A 20,884-nucleotide genomic window follows, 5' to 3' on the forward strand; every position below is an offset into this window, starting at 1 on the left:
ACATTTCCCATGGTATTATTTTCCACTGCACTGGTCTAAAATATACTGACAGTTGCTGTACTGAAAGGGGGAAAAGCTCCATAAATAATAGGTAGGTCAAAGAAGTTCTATCTGATTGGTCTTCTACAAGCTGAAGCAAATGCAAACCACAATTTATTAGAATTTTAAGTGTGGAAGGATTAAGTGTTAAAACAGTATTAAATAATTTAAATTAAAAGAAACATTTAAAAATCTACAGTATTCCATGAGCTACTTGTTATAAAAAAGAAACCAAAAAAGAAAAGATGCCATAATATTTCTCTGGGACCTATTTTGGGAAGATGGGGATGAGAATCTGGTTTACATATAAATTTTCTAGATGAATGATGATATGCAGCACAGTTAGTGATGTCTACCTTCAATTAAGTAAAATGCGTGTTTTTGTCTCTTAGTACAATGTATGAGGTAGACTATCATGTTTTCATAACCACATACAGCAGCTCTCATACATATTATCATAAAAAGAGTTTTTAAAAAATCACATGCAATATTTCATTTTCAACATACCTTAAAGTGCATAGAAAATAAAATAAATTAAAGCAATATTAGTCTTAGTCAGTCTACAAATTGGTTTATTGAATGACTCCAAGTGGCATGATACCACTGGGTTTCTCAAAGAGGGAAAAAAGCAGAAAAGTCAGTGGGGAGGGGGAGCTGCAATGGACACACCACAGACTGGTTACAGCAGATTACTGCACGCTTACCTACTGGAACTAGGAAACTCCCTCCCACTGCAAATACAATGAAATCTTCACAGGGCCCCCAGACCCAATTCGTAAAAATATACCTACACTTCCTACTCACTCAGTTTGGACTTCCCTAGCAATATTGGCATTCCTTCAACTCTTAACACAGTATCATTTAAAACCAAAAACGAGGGGTTAAATTTCCTGGAACATACGCCTAGGTTGCTGAATTAAGGAAAGCTTGTGTAAACACAGGTGGGAAAACAGATGGAGAAAGGAAAAGATAGCAGGGAGACAAGTCTTATCTTGTGTCCTTTAAGGTTGAGAGGAATTTTTGCCAGTGACTACAGCAAGAGTAGGATGAGACCATAGTGAACAACCAGTCCTTTGTCCACCAGAAAGCAAGATAATGAAGTAACAGCAGAGTCCTAAACGTGTTCCCAGAAATCCTGTTTTTAAAAGCTGTGCTGATCCTTACAGTTTGGGTAGTCTGGATTTATTCTTTTCTTTTTCTCTCTGTAGGCATGTCAGCCCCACTCTGACACACCAGTTAAGCACACAGGCAGTTCTGCACACGCTTAGCTGTATCGAGACTGTATGCACAGAGTAATTCATCTCACTTCACATGGCTAGCAGCTGGAGGGGAACAGGTCATCACAAAACCACTCCTGCTCATCAACATGCTCTGGCAGTAGCTCTGGGACAACTTTGACATTAATGTTTGTAGGGGTAACATTCTGAGGGAAGTTATAAAACGGCAAAAAGTTGCTCTTCTCTGTTCCCAGGCAGAAGCTTGCAGTTTGCGGTGAAGTATATGCAAACAACAGCAGACTGGGGCTGGGGTTGGAGATGTGCAGAGCGGAGGGATCTCAAGGTGTCAGGGAGCAAAAGGCATTTCCACAAGGGAAGAAGAAATTGCAGAGCCAGATCTTTGGTTTATTACGCTCCTGGATGCTTGTTGCAATTAATCATAAGACATTTTTAACCACTAACATACTTAATATTAATATGGAGTAATTCTGGTATCATTTGCCACAGCAAAAGTCAGAATTTTCTTATAGCAGTGGTATTACACCAGTTTATATCAATATACATTGGTATAATGTAAATTAGATTAGTGTTATGGCTCATTAGATACATTATTATTTATGCTTCTGTAAAGCTTCATACTTCTTTATAAGCAAAAGGCTCATCCTTGTGCTTCATCTGTAGAAGAGTTAAAAATCTTTTCATTTTGCCGATTTTATGTGTCTAACGAAGATCTAACATGCAGTCTGCTCATTAATTCCTCCTATAACAAGAAACTGTGGAGTAAATTCTAATACAATCACCTCATAATTAACCAAGACTACCTTTCCAGTGCTGTAAACTGCAGATCCTCAAAACACTGAAAAGATGGCAAAAATTTAAATAATTTAGGCATCACAACATCCTCAAAATACAATTGTTTACATTTTCACCTGCCTCCTGATTTTTATTCCCCATCCCAGAAAGGCTGAAATTCAAGTGTGTTCATCTCAAGTTTGCTTAGCTGCAAACACATGTGCAGTCAGGTTTTCCTACTTTCTGTTCAGAAGTGATAGGTGTAAGCACCTTCCTACTCCTTTGCAGTTTCTGAAGGTTTAGACATGCTCTATGCCCTTAGATTTTCTTCTCTTTCCCATCGATATCATGTCCACATCCCTGCACTCACAGTTCCTCTGTCTCATACTTCTTTGCACCACTCACAACCCTAATTTCACCCACATGCTCCTCTCTCTATGTACCTCCATCTCACTCCCTATTGTTGTGTGCTACATGTTAACAAAGCCCTGATCATCCACTCTCTCCTGACCTTCTTCATTCACATTTTACTCTCCCTACAGAAGCAGCTAGGAGGAGAAGGTCATAATTTCTATTGAGAGCAACCTTGTTTCCCCTCATATAAAAAATGTTGGTCTCACTGGGAGAAGTTTCTCTTTTATTTGTAAAGAGAAAAGATGCATTTACTGCTTTGCTGTAAGTAGCAGTAATCTCACTCCTAAGGAACAGGGAGACATTTTATAAAACAGGGAAAAAGTCAAGAAAGACATTAAAAAAAATCCATAGAAATTTACAAAGAAAGAGTATTGCTGCATTTCCTCAGAAAACAACAAGATACAGTCCTGGTGAATCAAATTAAAGCAGCTATAGAGTATTAAAATCCTGGAATTCTCCACTGCTGTGGTTTACATAATTTAACTTATGCAGAAATTACTATATAACTGTGCAATACAGTGAAAATTGTCTTCATGTAGTCTTCATGGCCCAATTCCTGTCCTTTTTATAAAATCTCAAACAAGCAGACTAGGTGAAGACAGGAATTTAAAGGTACAGCAATAAAAAGTTACTATTTTCTTTAAATGCCAATAAAAGGCGAAGAAAATGGATTGTCCTGAATCTTTCTGAAACATTCTTTCCACTGATCCATGCCTGTTCAAAACATAATTTATGGCACTCTCTGCAAAACATTTCCCCTGTGGTCATCACTGAAAGTTTGAAAGAACACAGTCAATCTCTCCTGAACATATTTACACTTCTGTCTGAATATATTTAGCATCTGATAGTTGCAGATAGTGGTTTTTGATATGCTGACTGCAGATCTGAGGTAGCATAGACTGAGCAGTATTTCTCATGTGCTTCCTTAAACATTATGTTTATCCCATCGAAGAGGAAATGGGGGAGAGAGTAGGGGGCAAACAGCCTAGGGAAAAGCATAGCACCAGAAATTACTTTTGAATTCCTACTAGCAGTTGGAGTAGATACACAGGATGATAAAATCATTCAATCAGTACTCTGAAAAAAAGTGTATAGGATGAAAATAAGCATCCTCCATGCTGCAGGGCTAAGTAATGCTGCTGCACACAAAGTTTAAAAAGATTAGATTTACGAATACACATGAAGGTTAAGGGACTCTTGCCATAGGAATACCAATGAACAATCCACAAGATCTCTGTGGCTACTGTCCTGCACTTAGTCTTTCCTCCTATCTTTCCTACAGAAAAGAGAAACCAGTGAGCACATACGAGGAAAGAGGCAGACAGTAATTAAATCCACATCTATGGATGGCTCTTTAGAGAAAAAAAATCAACCAAAAATGTAAAGCAGAGGTGTAGTCTGATTTATCCATTCCATTAATGGCTACCCAGGCATGTTCTTTTTGGGAAGAATTTCCAAGCAATTGTAAGGCTTTTCTAGCTTCATGTGAGATTTATAACACCCAGATCCATAGGGAGTCCTGTTTTCTAATCAAGAACAAACATCAGGCAAGAGAATTTAAATGTTCAACAGTATCTCAGTCTTGCACCCTCCAGATACTTCCTTTATTACTGCAACTCTGTTTTTCCACACACTCATTTCCCCAAAAGTCTCTATTCAAGCCTCTCCCAAATATTGCTGGCACTGATTTGGTTCTTCTTACATCTTAGCTTTCACATTAATTGCTGTTTCTCCAACAACTTCTGGTATCATGCATTTTCTACCAGTATAATGTTGACAATACCCAAAAAAATTACATATTCTGAATTTGATCAATGTTTTCCACATCCAAGGAAGGATGTTGGTCTAACCCTCCATGAGTTCTGGAGGCAAGCCTGCCTCTCAAGGAACTCCTACCTAACCTCCCCAGAGTCAGGGCCCCTGGGAGACTCAGCGCCGGGACATACCTGACATCCAACAGTTGGCTCCTCTGAGCTGGGACCAGAAACTTCCTGTCTGTTTAGGTATGGCACATTCCTCCAACTCATGTCTGTTTGTAAGGAAGTAACTGTTGATACTGATTTATTGTGTCAGACCCGGGAGCTATACAGTTGAAATTATAAGTTGCAGCTTCTTAATCGGTATATCAGTCTCAGACTCTGTATGTCTCCATTAGGCAAAACAGGGTATATTTATTCAAATTTAGGATCTGAACACCAACTTACTTTTGCAGTTTATTTTACCACTGTACAACACTTCATGTGTCAGGAAGCTTTACTCAGACTCTGATACACATTTCAGGAGAGGATTGTCTTCTCTAGAGAAATGAGAGTATCAGAAATCTTTTTTCTATGCTTTGACAAACCAAGCATTTTCAATTCACAGTTATCTGATGTGCAGCTAGTTTCCTCTCAGCTTCAGTCAAACAGGTTTGTTTTCTCCAGGGTCTGAATTCTGAATTCCCTTCTGGGAATACACAATGCTATGTAATATGTTCTTAAAACATATCTGAATCACACCACTTCCATCTTAGGGCACTTACTTTGTCAGGTTCTCTCTCATTGTGCACTTGCCCTTCTTTACCTTGTCCTACCTCACCTGTCCAGGCTACATCCAGCAGCAGCTATTATTTCCCATTTACCCCAGCAGCTGTCATGCTTTGGATGTATCTGACCCCATTTTTGCACCCTATGTTTCATCCCAGCTGCAGTCTGGAAGAGCAAAACTGCTTTGGTATGCAGCATAATAAGTTCCTGTGGTGTCTGGGTGTTACAAATAGCTTATTTTTTGTGTGCATTCCTGCTAAGAAGGGTAGCGGATGAGCAGGATGAGCTAAGTAGTCACTTGCATTGCAACAACAGGCTGACAGTTATGTAAAATACTTTCATGTGCAATCTCCTCTGATCCTATGCTGGTTCAGAGGAGTATTATGGTCAGATTCAGCTTGCAGGCTCTTGCAAAATCATTTTCATAAACTGGGGCACTGCTAAGCATAGACAAGACCAAGACCAAGGTTGCTCTGTTTCTTCATCCTCAGCACTTTACCTTTTCTTTCTCCTTAATCTCCTGTCTTCAGCATCTACAGTTTAAGCCCATTGGATAAGCACAAGACTTCTTTACCATAGTGCTTCTGCAAATACTGGTACAAATCACCTTGCAGAGACTACTGCAGAATGACAAGGCCTGCTGGCCATATCAGGAGGGGTTGCTTTAGCATATTATTCTAAAATGGGATTAGTTAAGTAACTCTACATCCCAATTCAGACATGAACCAATTCATTTTTGTAAGCTCCCCACTTCTGTATACTAGCTAAATGCCACTGATTAGGTTTTCAATTGATCATTTTCTGAAAGGTTTTCGATGCAGTTCTGGGATGATTCATGGGGTACAACAGAAAATTAATGCAATGACTAACTACCTGGAACTGTCTTGGACAGCACCAGTACACACAAATGTTCAACCGGCTTCTGGAAACCATCTTTGTTGCTACTCACAGAGGAAGACACTTATTCTACTGCACAAGGACAATTTACAGTCACAAGGAACAACATTTTCATGCCTTTCAATTATTTTATATAAAAAAATGAGACTGTTTTCATCCAAATAGAAATATTCAGATGCCATAATCTAAACAAAAACCTAATTTTCATTAGGTTTATCAGATCAATTTAATTTGGATTAAAATTCATGTCTGTTTTTTGTTGATATACATCTGTTAGAGAGCTGTCTAGTCAGATAGGTAGTCCAGTTTCTCATAGTATACTGGAAGTATGAACATTGCTGTATGCTAAAGTTCAGTGAAAAAGTACTAGTATCAGCTTGAAACATTCATGAATACCAGAATATCTGACATAAATAATGCACTGCCTATTTTTGTAATCTTACAGTGACTTTTACCTTTTAGAAGTACTTTATGACTCAAAATTTGTATTCCCTTTTCAAAGCAGATGAATCCTGTTTATTTTATCTTGAAATAGCCATAAAAGTGTTATGCAAATTATCATATGTTTACTTAATTACTGTATTAACAGAGCTCTTAATTCAAAGTTAGTTTGAAACTCAGGAAGGTCACTCTGCATATTTAACAGCAAGCCTCACAACAGTAAGCAGACTGAACATCTTGGAAATATTTTGAGCACTCTTTGCTGCAGTTGGAATTGTTTAGGCAAAAGACAGTCAGTAGACTTACACTGATGCCTCCATGTGTCTAGTATCTCAACATGTTTTATTCCAGTGCATTCAATCCTGTGTTATCATTCATGTTTTCCTACTCACCTCCAAAGTAAGAGCCATCTGTCAGCTTCAGCTCCTTGTTGGATTTGGTGATGACACCAGCAACACCGTGCTGAATGAAATACATCTTTTTACCCACAGCCCCTTCTCGTATAATATAATCTCCAGGTTGGAACACCTCAAATCTCAGTTTGCTTAGCATGGCAGTCACAAAATTTGGGTCTGCATTAGCAAAAAGAGGCATTGTAGCAACCAGCTTCCGACAGTTGAAGTTGACAATCTCCTAAAAGGGAAGGCAACATATTAAAAAAAAATGGTCAGCAAATATACAGAATATGATGGGCATTGGAAAAAAAAACACATTCTGCTTTCTTCACAAATAAGCTCTTTAGCTCATACTGGACTTTTCTGTGGTTTTGTGCCTGATTTTTTAATCTTTTCATTATGTTATTGTCTGTTGGTAGTGAAGTGATTGAAATGACAGTCTGATTTGTATTTCTGAGGTGAAAGGTTGTCTTCTTCAGGCAATTTTTTTTTATTATTTATTTTTCCCCTTCAAATTTAATGGGAAAAACATGACAGAATTATAAAAATTAAATAGGAATTACACTTCCTGACAACATAATTATCTGTTGCAACAACTGTAGTAAGTGATGAAGTTATGAAAACCATGTGTTTTCAAATATTACACCAGTAAGATCCTTCTGATCACAAGTGCAATGGTAATAAAATGTACATTACAGTTTGCTGCTGGACTAGCTGAAATCAACAGGAAAATTACCTTTCCAGAATTTAACTAATTTTATAAGCATAGAGGCATACATTCCTGCCCTTCAAAAAATGTATATATAGTAGACCCTCATATGAAGAAAGCCTTGTTATTTCAGTAAGACTTCTATAGGCCTTAAGGGCATCTCCCACCAAGAATACTTATATTTACAGAGCTGACTACAAGCACATAGACATGAAAGTAGCAGTACCAAAAAGCTATTAATATCAAACTTGCTTTAAATAATAATAAGAAATAACAATTTCTGAAAGTTTCAAGCTCATTGTTGCAGACCTTACTTTGTCTTAGGAAAATTAACATGGTCAGTTGCCACATAGACTTAACAATGTATGGAAGAGCTGAGACTAATCAGTATTACACATGGAGAAAGGCTCAGGCAAGTAATATCTACTGAGTTAGCAAGCCAAACACAACAGCAAGAACATATATATGATCATTTGTATATAAATGGTCACAGAACAAATAAAGGAAAAATATAAGCAATCACCCAACTGTTTTGCAAAATTAAATGTAATTTCACTGTCAATAGAGTATCCCAAGTATTTCTTACACTAAGCCAAGGCTTTGTGATTGATGTAAAGAAGACAGCCCACTTAACAGTTCTTTCATTCCTTTGACAGAGGCACACTGCATTCCTGCTGGAAGTGGCTTTTTCAACTCCCATGCATCTGCTGTCTCATACTTAAATATCTCATATATCCCATGCAGCCAGATCTCTGAGCAGCAACCTCAGATATACTTGTCCACAGTTCAGATTAATTCCTTTCTTCTTCTCCACCCCCATTGTGTGTTACCCCACTTGCAGACATAGAATCATAGAATCATTAAGTTTGGAAGGGATCTTAAAGCTCATCCAGTTCCAACGTCCTGCCACAGGCAGGGACACCTTCCAGTAGACACAGATTGCTCTAAGCCCTGTCCAGCCTGGCTTTGAACACTTCTAGGGATGTCAACCAACACCTTCAAATCATTCCCCTTAGGGTTGCTCTCAATCAATTCTCTGGCAAGCCTGTATTTGTACTTGGGATTGCCCTGACCAAAGTGCAGGAATGTGCACTTGGCCTTGTTGAACTTCCTGAGCTTTGCAGTGGCCCAATTCTCAAGCCTGTCCAGGTCCCTCTGGATGGCATCCTTTCCCTCCAGCACGTTGATCACATCATGCAGCTTGGTGTCATTGGCTGTGATGGGGCAGTCCAGCTAATTCACAGTACAAGCAACAAAATCATAATGGGTTCTTCAAATCAGTCCCCTTGCATCTGCGAATGAGACATGAATCTCTCTTTGAAGGGAAGCAATTGACTAATGAGGCAATCAAGACGCATGGGCATGATCTGGGAGCATAGAAACAATCGCCTTTCTCTAAGAAATTACATCTTTTCAAAATAAGAACTTGCAAAAAATAATGTGGAACACAACATCTCACCAAGTAGCTGGGAAGCCAAAAGCTGTTATCTCCAATGTCTTACTTTCCATTAAAGAGAAAAAAACAGGGCAAAATTACTAGTGCTACTCTAGGTTAGACTTATGATAGCTTCTTACAGTTCCACAAGAAAGTACATAATGGCAAGGTGGAAACAGAAGTGTCTTTAAGCAGAAACTTAACAAAGGACAACACAGCTATTCTCATTAACCCTGGCCTCAATAGCATCATCTCTACATACTTAGATAAACTGCATATAAGACTTCTTCCCCTCCTTTTCTTTTCTCTCTTGGAATGAGACAAGTAGATATAAAATATATAATTTTATATAATTATAACAATGCAGAATTAATTCTAAAATTTTGGGGCTAAAGATAGAGTGATTTGAAGAGTAAGATGCTACAATTTTTAAGTCAGTCACTAAACTCTCATTGATTTCAGTGGGGATATGATTCCACTAAGAACATTTTATCTAAGAATTATTTATAAATGATGGAAATAGAACAACCCTCTCTGCCCATCACTCTTCACTATACTGACTCACTCTCCTTCATCTCCTTCTGACTGTCCTAATTTTCCCTTGTTATGAGCATTCTGACATGCCTGAAACACTGCATCATGTATGGTCTTCATGGCTAAGCATAAATGGGCTGGATTAAGACAGGAGACAGATCTGCAGCCAAAAGCAGACTTCCTTATGGTTGCATGAAGCTTGAAATGTACAGGAATACATGGCAGAAGTAGAAACAGAAAAGATGTGAAGAAAATACCACAGTTTTTTGCAATGACTGGGAGACTCCCTGCTTATGGAAAGGAAGAGCAGTCTGGCTAACACTCACATTCAGTAAAGGCAAAGACATCGATGCTACCAGTGCAACATTATAGGATAACACTGGCTACACACATGACATCAGAATCAGAGCTTAAACACCCACCCCTCCCCTTGAAGTTAGTTTTGCTTGTAAAAAAACATGGAAAATTTGATGCAAGATAGGTACCAGATAGCTGTCACTGGCATTCAAGATCAGTGAATACTTCTAAGTCATTAAGTCAAGAGAAGCAATCCCTGGCTACCCCTTCAAGTATATTCTGTATAAGGGAATAAATATTGAAAACAGATTCTAGCCAACTGTCTTTCTAAGGGATGAGGAAAAGCCAGTTTTCCTTCTCATCTAAATACTCTATCTCTCAGCAAATCTTCAACCACCGCCTCTCTTCCAAGGGGAAGTTGTTTACTCCCACTGCTCACAGTATGGTGTCACCATGTGAGAAGCTCCAAATTACACTCTGGGCTCCGTATGAGACTGTCTTACTGCAGCCTTGGCTGACACAGAAAAAGTGGCAATAACTATTAGTTTTCTTGCCTAGCTCAGGGACTTTGCAGTAGGCTTGCTGCTTGTTTTCTGTTTCTGACAGTAAATAGCTTTTCTTGCCTGCCCAGCAGGTAGAGAAAGGAAATTACCATGAAAGCAAAAATTGACTGGAAATTATATAGGAACTGGTGGGAAGCAGAGAAAAGGCTGTGAGAGTGAAAAGTTCAACTTCAGTCATGATCAAAAAGAAAAAATAAAATAGATCTATTTGGAGTAGTATTAAGAGAGAATGGGAGAAAAACAAAAAGACCAAAAAGGAAGTGAAAAAAGAAAGTAGTAAGGTGGACTTTAAAAACAGATTGAGAAACTGAAATTCCTGAAACAGTAAGAGCACTGGAATACAAAATGTCTGGAGTGAAAGCTGAGAAATAAGGTAGATGAAGTAAACAAAAGAGAAATTGGAAAAATAAAGCAGACAAGTGATCAGTAACATATCATAACGGCATCATATGACAGCATGATATAGAGAGAAGGGAAAATTCAGACCTGCATGATTCCTCTACACAGAGCCAGTCCAGCCCAACTGGAAAAAATTCATCTCATCTTGGGAATCCCAACAAAACACGCCCTTGTTGCAGGATTTTCTCACTGATACAAAGTTCCCATATCAAGTTCTCATCCTTGCAACCTCATGTCTTGATATGGCTCCATCTTCTACTCATGTTTCTGTCTCAATAGATAGATAATCTATACCTGCATATATACATGTATACACACAAGTTACCTGCTCAGCCTGAGTTGCCTCTTGCAGGTACCAACATAGCTACAAACCACCCAGACATGGTAATTTCAGCTGTTATAAGACAGAATCATAAATTAGTTAGGGTTGAAAAGGATCTTAAGATCATCTACTTTCAATCCCCTACAATAGGCAGTGACACCTTCCACTAGACCATGTTGTCCAAGGTGCTGTTCCAGCCTGGCCTTGAGTAACTCCAGGAATGGAGCATTCACAACTTCCTTGGGCAGCCTGTTCAAGTGCCTCACCACACTCACAGTAAAGAACTTCTTTATATCTCACCTAAATCTCCTGTTTCAGTCCTAGTAATGCATTCATTTTGTTGATTAGTTTTATGTGAAAGTTTATGCCAAAGTACAAACTTTCCCATTAAACACATTAGCAGGTGGAAAATTACTGAGGGACAAAGAAATGTGTCATTTTTAAGTGCTTCGTTTTTCCTTAAAGTGTTCTTTTATTTAAATACGAGATCATTCAGAGCAAGTAAAACACATTTCCCTGATCTTAATCACAGGCAGTGCTGCAATTTCAGGTTCTTGTGTGTTACTTTAAATATCATCTTGAGCAGAAAGAAACTAAAGACTATGAATGCGTTTTATATAACTCAAAGTAGTAGGAGAAATAGTTCTGTGCTTTAAAAAAAGGGTAACAAAAGAACAAATTGCCAAATTAAGGTTGTCATTTTTTGTAAAGAAAAATCTTTCACTTATATTTTCTTTGATTTAATTCTTTACAGCCAGAATGGAACCAAATTATGAAGCCCATATGACATGATGTCTTGATTAAATGAAATAACAATGATTTTGTTTCATCTGTGCATAAAGAAAATACTAAGTGAAGCTTGAGGAAAGGATTAGGAGTGTATTATATAGTTGAAGTGGTTAAAGGGCAAGAGTGATTCAGAACTACATGAAGTAAAAGTTTATCAAGTTCAACTACTGGTCTCTGTTACAGAGCAACTCCATTGGAGGTGCAATGGTCTGCTTTATATAAGAGACTGGTTAGGCAATTACGCTGGCTCCTGCTTCTTTATAGTGTACTGGTTTTATTACTCACCTTGGCCTTCCTGGTAATTTTTTCAAACTTATGTTAAAGCATCAGACATTATCATTTTTCATGGGTTCAGTATTTCTGGATGCCTTTTCTGAGGCATCTGAAGATGTCACATTTACAAAGCAGCTGCAGGGCTGTCCTAACTGTGACCCAGTGCACAGTGGTGGCCACCTTCTCTGATGGCACCTTATAAGAGTTTTTAGGGACTTTTCCCCAGGAGAAGATTTTTAAACAGTAGTGCTTTTAGTTAGACTGACTGGAAAAAGCTGTTGCTAGAAACAAGCAGACAAAGTTCTTAAAAAATTCTGTACGCCTCAAAGGCTCTTTCCTTTTTCTCACTAATCCAATTGAGCTACTGAAGGTACTACCTCCATCTACTATGTGATTTTTAGGCCTCAAAAGTCTGTTTATGACTACACTGAAAAATAGCTTAGTTTCATTAGGTCAGTTCTACATACTAGAGTAAAAATACAGAGCATAACTTTAATACTTTTTTTTTCTGAGTGTCCCTCCTTTTCACTTTGTTTTTAAAGGATAAGAAACTAAATCAGTCTTGATTTCCTGCCACTGAAGTAAGACATCACTTTACTGATAAAGCCATATTTACTCTTAGAAATAATTCATGGAAGAAAAATTACTGAGCAAGTGATCAAGAGAGAACAGTAGGAAAAATAATGATATTAAGAGATTTGGGGATGTACTAACAGATTATTTAAATTGGGTTTTAAGGAGTCATATTCTCTATGTGGTTATGATTCCCTGTAATTTTTTAACTCATCGGTCAATTATAGTCAACTTTGGCAAAAAGGAGGCATCTCACTGATACTAAGTTCTCATAGGTTTTATGACAGCAGGCAATCAGGAAGACTAGGATTAGTACCCCACTGAGGGGATGACTACATCATTATCTCACAACTTCCTAAATGCCAGAAAACCTACATGTGGCAACAAAATGCAATACTTTCATTTCTGGTGCACCTGAAATTGTTAAAGCTGTTTAACACATTCTCTTTAATCATCCATAAAGAATGTATGTTTTTAAAATTAATTTTGCTCATATTTTGCTTTCATATAAGCAAATATGACTATGTACATTTTTCTGTTTGAATGGGATTTCCACAAATTTCCATTTTTAATTGCATTGATCAATTTTAACATTGATCAATTAATTGATCAAGGGGGAATGACTTCAAACTGAAAGAGGGTAGATTTATATTAGATATTAGGAAGAAGTTCATCACTATGAGGATGGTGAGGCCCTGGCACAGGCTGCCCAGAGAAGTTGTGGCTGACCCATCCCTGGCAGTGTTCAAGGCCAGGCTGCACAGAGCTTTGAGCAACTTGGAAGGTGCGCCTGCACATGGCAGGGGGGTTGGAACCCGATGATCCTTAAAGTCCATTCCAACCCAAAGCATTCTATGAGTCTATGATTGTACATATATTTTAAACTCCAAGAATGCTCTGATCCAAGGTAACCTACTGTTTGACCTACAAAGTACAAAACCTGAAAAAACTTTGAAAAAATTCTCTGAGGCAAAGACAGTCCACATGATCTCAGTTGCCTTGAAAACCAGTGGCCAGCCTCTGTATCTTCATTTTCAAAGCCCTCAGGTTCTCAACACATCCACCAGACCTGCATACAGGTTGCCCACATGAATAAAATTTTCAAGCCAGCTGTCACATATGCTTAGGCAGGTAAATGGAAGCAAGGAATAAACAGGCTTTCCAGCCAAATGATAAATGAAATCCCCTCCTTGTGTTATACCAGGACTGAGTTGAAGCAGGTTTTGATTTTTTTCTGTCTAGCTCTGTTCAACTCACTTTAAAACAAGTCAGCCTTAAAGAGAGCATATGGTAGCTAGTATTTCTGTCTTTTAAGAGCAAGCAATCTTTTTTATGCATTTGCAAGCAGAAGGGATATAGATTTGACCAATTATATTTTCTTGGCTTCACTGATTAAATGTTGGCTTTCTGCATACTTTTCTATCATTCCCTCCTTTATTAGAATTTTCTATTAAACTCCTTATATACATTTTTTATGCTACAGAATTATTATTGCGTCAAATTCAAATGCAGACAGAATAATCCTTTTGAGGATATATCGTTCAACCAAACCTTCAATACAGTCAGTCTGATGAAGGATATCCATCTTTCCCCCAGCTTGTCAATTGTTTTAGTGGAGCTTAAGGGAGAGCAGTTCTGTGCACCTCATGCTTCTCTTCTCAGGAACTTCCATTATAGTTAGAAGATTAAATAAGAGTAAAAGAAGGAAGGCAAGGAAGAAATAAAGATACTATCTATCTACCCTTCTACTCACCCGACTGTCCATCCAGTCGTTAACTGGGCTATTTTTAAAGGGAATCTACAATGTTCTGAAGTGTTCTATTCCTCTTAAGTTTGTTTTCCAGCTGAGACAAGGATGAGAGGCATCAAAAGGAAAACAGCAATACAGGCAATGTTTTAAGGGTGCCTGTAATTGTGAGATAGCAAGTCTAATTTCCAAAGACTGAGAAATCCTTATAATCCAGATAAGTACTTAAGGTTTAGTCCAGTTGACCAACACCTACTTCTTGTAGGTTTTCCCTTCTGAACTGTATTGCTGAATGAATTACCTGAATGCATTTAGTAACAAAACACCCGTAGTTTATTACAGAAGGTAATATGGAACTAGTGCTGTATGATGCAGCAGTTGCTGTAGAGACTGTTCTCTTTTATAAACTTAACAAATAAACAGTGGTTAAGAAACAGGAGATGGTTTTGCTAACAATTACAAAACTTTACCTTGTCTGCTTACTTTCAGGTTCATACCTACTGTAGCATTTAATTTCCACTGACTTTGGATCTTCCAGTCAACTCCTCTATCTGGTGATCTAATGATTCTGGAAACCATATTCATTCTTGTGCATCTGTACTGAAACTCTAGTGACACCACTTGCTAACACCAATCAATCTGTGGTTGACCTTATATGTGATCTGTGGCAGCTTCCTCTTACTATATTCTTTGAGATAAAACCAAAAGCTCAAATGCTACTTTTAGCTTTCTTTTTTTTTCTTTAGCATTTCTTATATTCACCAAAGTCAGTGAGATTTTGTCTGATGCCAGTAAAAAAAAAAAGGGTTTGTTTTAGAACAGTGCTGGAATGAGTGCTCCTGTTCTCAGGACAATGCTTGATTCACCCTATTACAAAGAAGAGTGATTGTGAATGAAAGAAGGAAAAAGGGAAGATACAATGGAGTTTCACCAAGGCAGCCTGAGTTACACTTAGATTTGTGTGGCCTACTAAGTATATTGATTTTGATGCTTTTTTGAGTAAAATATGTTAGGCAGAATGCAGAATAGAACGTGTTACTTGAGCAACACAGTTTCACTGAAGAAAGAGAAGGCCATGAAGAGAATAACTTGTGGATGAAAGCAGGGAGTTAAAAATCTGTGTCTGAAACTAGAAAGGGGCTGACTGAGCTAAAAAGAAGTACGGAAGAACTAGGTGGCAGGAAAAAATCAACATGTCTTTGAAGAAACAGAAAGCTACAGCTTGAATACAACTTTTTTTGTTGACTTATTTCTGGTTTGCACTTGTTTGTTCAAAACCAAAAACTGGAGCTAGGGATGGTTCCACAAAGAGTTTACTGCAAACTCCGAAACAGGCAAGAAATCCCTTCTGCCATACCATCCCTCCCTCTCTATCCCTTCTGTAGTCCCCTGTGTGATGCAATCTGACCTGCCGAAACAACTGAGTCAGCAAGGATTTCTCTAGAGAATGTGCTTTATCTACACTCTATGTGTATGGTTTAGCTGACACTCTAACAACAACAACCAGGAAAACAGTTATTTAAAAATCAGTGGTTTTGTTCACTGAGTTATTTTAAGGCTCTCCAAGAGCTCTGGATCACAAATACTGTTATCTTGTTAATTGCTAGGTTAACACTTCTTATTATGAATTAAACACCCATTGGTTAAAGCCTCTCTCTATAAAATTATTAACTGGCTTAAATGAAATATTACTGATTATACTGGATAAATCCCAGATAACTGAGCTTGAAATATCCACACTGAAATTATGTTTAGAGTTTTAAAGTACATTTCTGTTTGCATCTAATTTGATTTGTAACTATTCAATTAAGGCTTAATCTATGTTATGATATAGGAGAAACAGCAAACTCCTAACTTTACACAATACATAAAATCAAAACATTGCTACACTATGTACAATCTACATCTTAACATGGCAAAAAAGCTTTTGTAAACAATAAGAAAATTTGTGTTTCTTAGACAAATGTGTGACAGAACTCTGAATGCCTGTGTTTGTATACGCTAGAATATTTACAATGCCAGCTACATATGTACACATTTATATATAACAGCAAGAAAGGAAGATAAGGAGGATGCCCAATCCCTTTCTAATTCTGAACCAGCCTTCGTCACTGCTTTGCTATGTGAACTGGGACAACCTAATTATGAGACCATGTGAATGTGCCTCTTAAAGGAAACTACTTAAAAGGGTGCTGGAGTGTGATCAAGGGCAAAGGTGATGTTATGCTGTGAGTAACAAGTTACTACTCAGATGACTGTAAGGAGCTCATGACCCACATTCAGGCCACTGTGACAGAGCGCAAGCATGCAAAGTAGAAAAATACTGAAAGTACTGATGCTAGCGATCAATTTTACAGTGAAACATGAGGACGATGCTCAGTTATAAGGATGAGACATGGAAACATGGCTGTAGAAGAGATATTATCTGATGGCAAAAATGAAGATGAAGTCTCTGGGAATAACATAGCAGAGTGACAGCCAGACAGCCCTGAAGATAGAATTTGTTTGAGTGTCACTTTGACTAATATTGGTAGCTGCAGGGCAAAGAGACACGTAAATGGCACAGGAGGTGTAAAGAGTGGAAGAAATTCTGAGGAGTGCAAATAGGCATGGTGACAGCAAAAGCAGCCTTGATAGCAGATCATGTGGAAGAAAGAAGGCAAACTGGCAGGAGTAAACTAGTCAATGTGGATTAGTAATAACAGCTAGAGTAAAATTAATGCATCAGAATCCTTAAGCATCCAGTAGGCAGACACACTTAATAATGGCATATCAGAGTAACAAAGAGTCACACTGCAACTAGGAGCCAAATCAGAGTCAAAACCTTGACAGAACAAGGATGCATAGGACATCTTAGCATTTGCACATCTTGAAAGTTTTTGTTCTAGGGAGCATGGAAAGGAATAATGTAAATAATACACAAGAAACCAGAGGAGATACCTGTAGCCTTTTGGCATGCATATTTAGTAGCTATGCTGTGCTTGCTCTCTGCATGAAATCTCTAAGGTCTTAAATATTTTTGCTTGTGCTTTCTCTACAGGACTAGACATGCACTAAAAGCTAGAGGGCCTGATGACACCAGGGCACTTGGTAACTGCAATTAGCATCTGTGCATGAGACCCAGTAGCCACAGGATGCACATGCATAAGCATGTTCTTTACATCAGTTAAATATTCTTTTTCAAAACAATTTCAGTTCATCTGCTTGCCCAAAGTTTAAAATTCATTTTATCACTAATACTGTTTAACTATAATTACATTACTCATTTTATGAATTATATATAGGATGAGGATTATTTCCATAAAAAATATGTTCCTATAATTTATTCAGAAAGATTTTCAAATGATCTTAAGACTGTATCTTAATCTCTACTTGCATTAATAAATCTATCTATATTGATTTTAGACCATAGGAGAGCCTTTCAAACTCTTGTCATTACAGTTCAGTTTAAGGTAATATAAGCATAGACTGGTGGCATAAGAAATATATGTTGAGGCATACTGTAACAGTGAGAAACATAGACCATATTGGCCTACATAATGCAATGCATATACTTAGTCCTATGCAAAGATATCAACACAGTGTTACATAGTATTCTTCTCACTCATACATCTTGAATATGTTTGCATCTGTGTGCCTGAAAGTCTGTGTGTGTTCATACATACATATATATGCTCTCCCACACACATATTTGTATGTGTACATTGACATACCTATATGAGTACTAATGTACATTTTGCACTTTTCATGTAAAAAAAAAAAGTTTAACTAATTTACATGTAACATTAGAACTGTATTTCAAATTGCTTCTAGTTAATTATTTAGGGGTTAATATAATTCATGTAAGAGTGTGTGCTTGTATAACTGAATTTATAATCCACAAGCAAAAAGGTGAGATGAAAGAAGATTCTGCTCCCAGTCCCAATTATATTCCTTGGAAATGAAATGTCCTGATGTTCTATATTCTGCAAGGACACATGATCTGTATCTATTTTCAGTGAACATCTTCTCACATGGTGGCCTAAAAATAGGCCAGCCATGAACTTTAAATAATGGCTCAGGAAGGGTATTAAGCTCTTTTTCACATTCTAAGTTTGTCCCATTGCCATAAGTATCAATATTATGAAGAGCATATCTGGTGTTAGAGAATGACAAAGCAAGCTACATACGTCTCCATTTTTTCTTCTCTACAGATGTCATTGCCTCTTAATTCTTTTCAAGGTCTGTTATACATTAAGCCATTCACACATAGGATTGAAAACATTTCTCTTCCTCTTAGTAACGAATCTGTTTCATGCCAATGCCAAAAAGCATGAACTATTTAATTTCCAACCTCTACTGATGAAAGACTTTTGTCCTTGGTGAAATGTGGATGATTGTGAAAATTTAAATTTTCAGAAATAAACAAATGTTTAAAAAGTGAGTGGCAATGAGTAGTAAAATGTGTAGATAGATTTTTGCCTTCGGGACACTGGATGACTGTATTAGCCACTCTATTTCCAAAATACAACTCCCACAGCATAATGCTCTCATCAGGTACATTTTCAAATTATTCTCAGCAGTTCTTTTCTTTTCTTACTTCTTTTAATAGACACAGACCCATCTTTGCTTCCTGATTTTTAATTCAATGTAAGAAAAAACTTCCCACTCTGAAGTAAAACTCATTTTTGTAAGAGACATTCCTGAGATCACAAAAGTAAATAACAGTCTTCAGTAGGACAGTTAACTAATGACCGAAATCCAAGATAAAATGAAAACTGTTAATTACAAAAAGATGTCTTTCTGCAAAATACATATAATCACAAATGTATCTATTTTATCTATGAAATGGTTTAACCCTCTAGCAAGGCACGATCCATTGCATCAAATGTGCTATAGAGATCACAGCATACACACACGCAATGATTAGCTCATAAAACTTGCTACTCTATGTGCTTTAGGGCACCTTATTAGTGTCCTCTCAACCAGCCACAGAGTTTTTGCTTTCAAATACGGGAAAATTAAATGGACTTATTCAGAAGAAAATCAGCAATCATAGACTCCACAGAACAAGCTGGGAAATTAAAATCCTCTTAGGGAACTCCTCCCCAGTCAGTGCTCTATTCTTACAGAGGCTGGCAGAGGATCCAGTGCTACTGCTGAGCAGAACCCTGTGAAGGTATCATGAAAGAGGCAAAGACAACAGATAAAAACCACTGCCTTGAACTCAGCCCAGGAGCTATCGCAAAGTCTGCACCTGTAGTTGCAATGTTAAACTTCACATTTTGCACCAGTTTTAACTCCACTCATCACTAGCAAACTTGTAACACAGTAGTTCAGTCTCCAAGGGAAGGAAGGCTTGTTGAAATCACTAAAAATATCAGACACTAAGTACCTTCTGTGTTAGATGCTTACCTTTAAATTAAACAAGTGTAATTGAGCACTTTGTGTACATACATATGTAAATTTCATTACATGTCCATTTATGTGCAATTTAAAATTATTTTTTTGCAATTTTCATTAATCTCTTATTTAAAGACTCTTCATCAAAAGTGATTAAACTTTCAAAACATTTTGCAGCTGACGATGATACCACTGATTTTTCAGGTACTAAGACTTTAGTGGAGGGGAGAAATCATTATTTCAGGTTTGGCTTACCTGCAATACAATTTTTGGAGAAAATGTTATCATTATTTAACTGGTAGATAACAGCAACAGTCCAATACTACAGATTAGGCAGAGGCTTGTGTAGGTTTGAAAATAACGCACAATATTTTTTGTTCAAGTGGCACCAGTAAAAAAAGCAAAGAAAATGATCCCTGATGTGCAGAGTTCAACTTGGGCATCTCCCACAGCTTTAACGTTTACCTTCTTAAATCATCAGTGTACTAACTGGAAATTAAGTTCATATATGTGTGTTCATAACAAACTGCACTGTTGTTTGTTTTTCTCCTTGTCTTTGCCCTTGAGATCACATGCTTTTAAAAGGCAACTCCAAATTCATGCATGGGAAATACTGTGTACCCTTCTGTATGCTTTTACTACCATAATCATAATGTGCATCTGAGTGCATATAAATAGGCACATGCATTTGCTTCTGTATCAGACAGTTCACGGCATATTTATCTCCTCTTAGTGGTGGTGAGTCACAGCTCTAGTATTTATTTGTGGTGACTTTCATGGACACTGGAACATTTAATGGGTTCCCAATCAGCAGAGGAACTTTTGTATTACATGACCCCTATAGCACTTTTACCAACTTCCAATAAATTTGCTTTAAAAAGACTTTCCCCTTCTTCTGTATCTAGAATTTGAATTCCATGGTAAAAAATGAAGGGACAGATGCTCCCTCTCACCTCCAAGGATATTTACAGGAAAGGAATGTGGGCATGTCCATACCATGCATCCATGTCTTGTCTGCAACACCTTTTTTACTGGGATCAGGGCTGCATCCCACCATCTGCTTTCCCTTTTCTCATTCCCATGCTCTCCTTATGTAAATGCCATCACTTCTTATTGTAGAAGCCCATGAGGGGAAAATGGA

The 20,884-nt window shown here is 37.5% G+C and overlaps 1 protein-coding gene across 1 annotated transcript in view; it reads right to left on the minus strand.

Moving 5' to 3' along the window:
* HCN1 (hyperpolarization activated cyclic nucleotide gated potassium channel 1) overlaps nucleotides 1-20,884 on the minus strand; it is a 195,619-nt gene that overhangs the window by 12,488 nt on the left and 162,247 nt on the right. The window contains exon 6 of the mRNA XM_005151964.2: nucleotides 6,718-6,958. Within this exon, the coding sequence (XP_005152021.2) occupies nucleotides 6,718-6,958 (241 nt within the window). The remainder of the gene's footprint in view (nucleotides 1-6,717; nucleotides 6,959-20,884) is intronic.

This window comes from Melopsittacus undulatus, chromosome Z, assembly GCF_012275295.1.
Source record: "Melopsittacus undulatus isolate bMelUnd1 chromosome Z, bMelUnd1.mat.Z, whole genome shotgun sequence".
NCBI classification, from domain to species: Eukaryota; Metazoa; Chordata; class Aves; order Psittaciformes; family Psittaculidae; genus Melopsittacus; species Melopsittacus undulatus.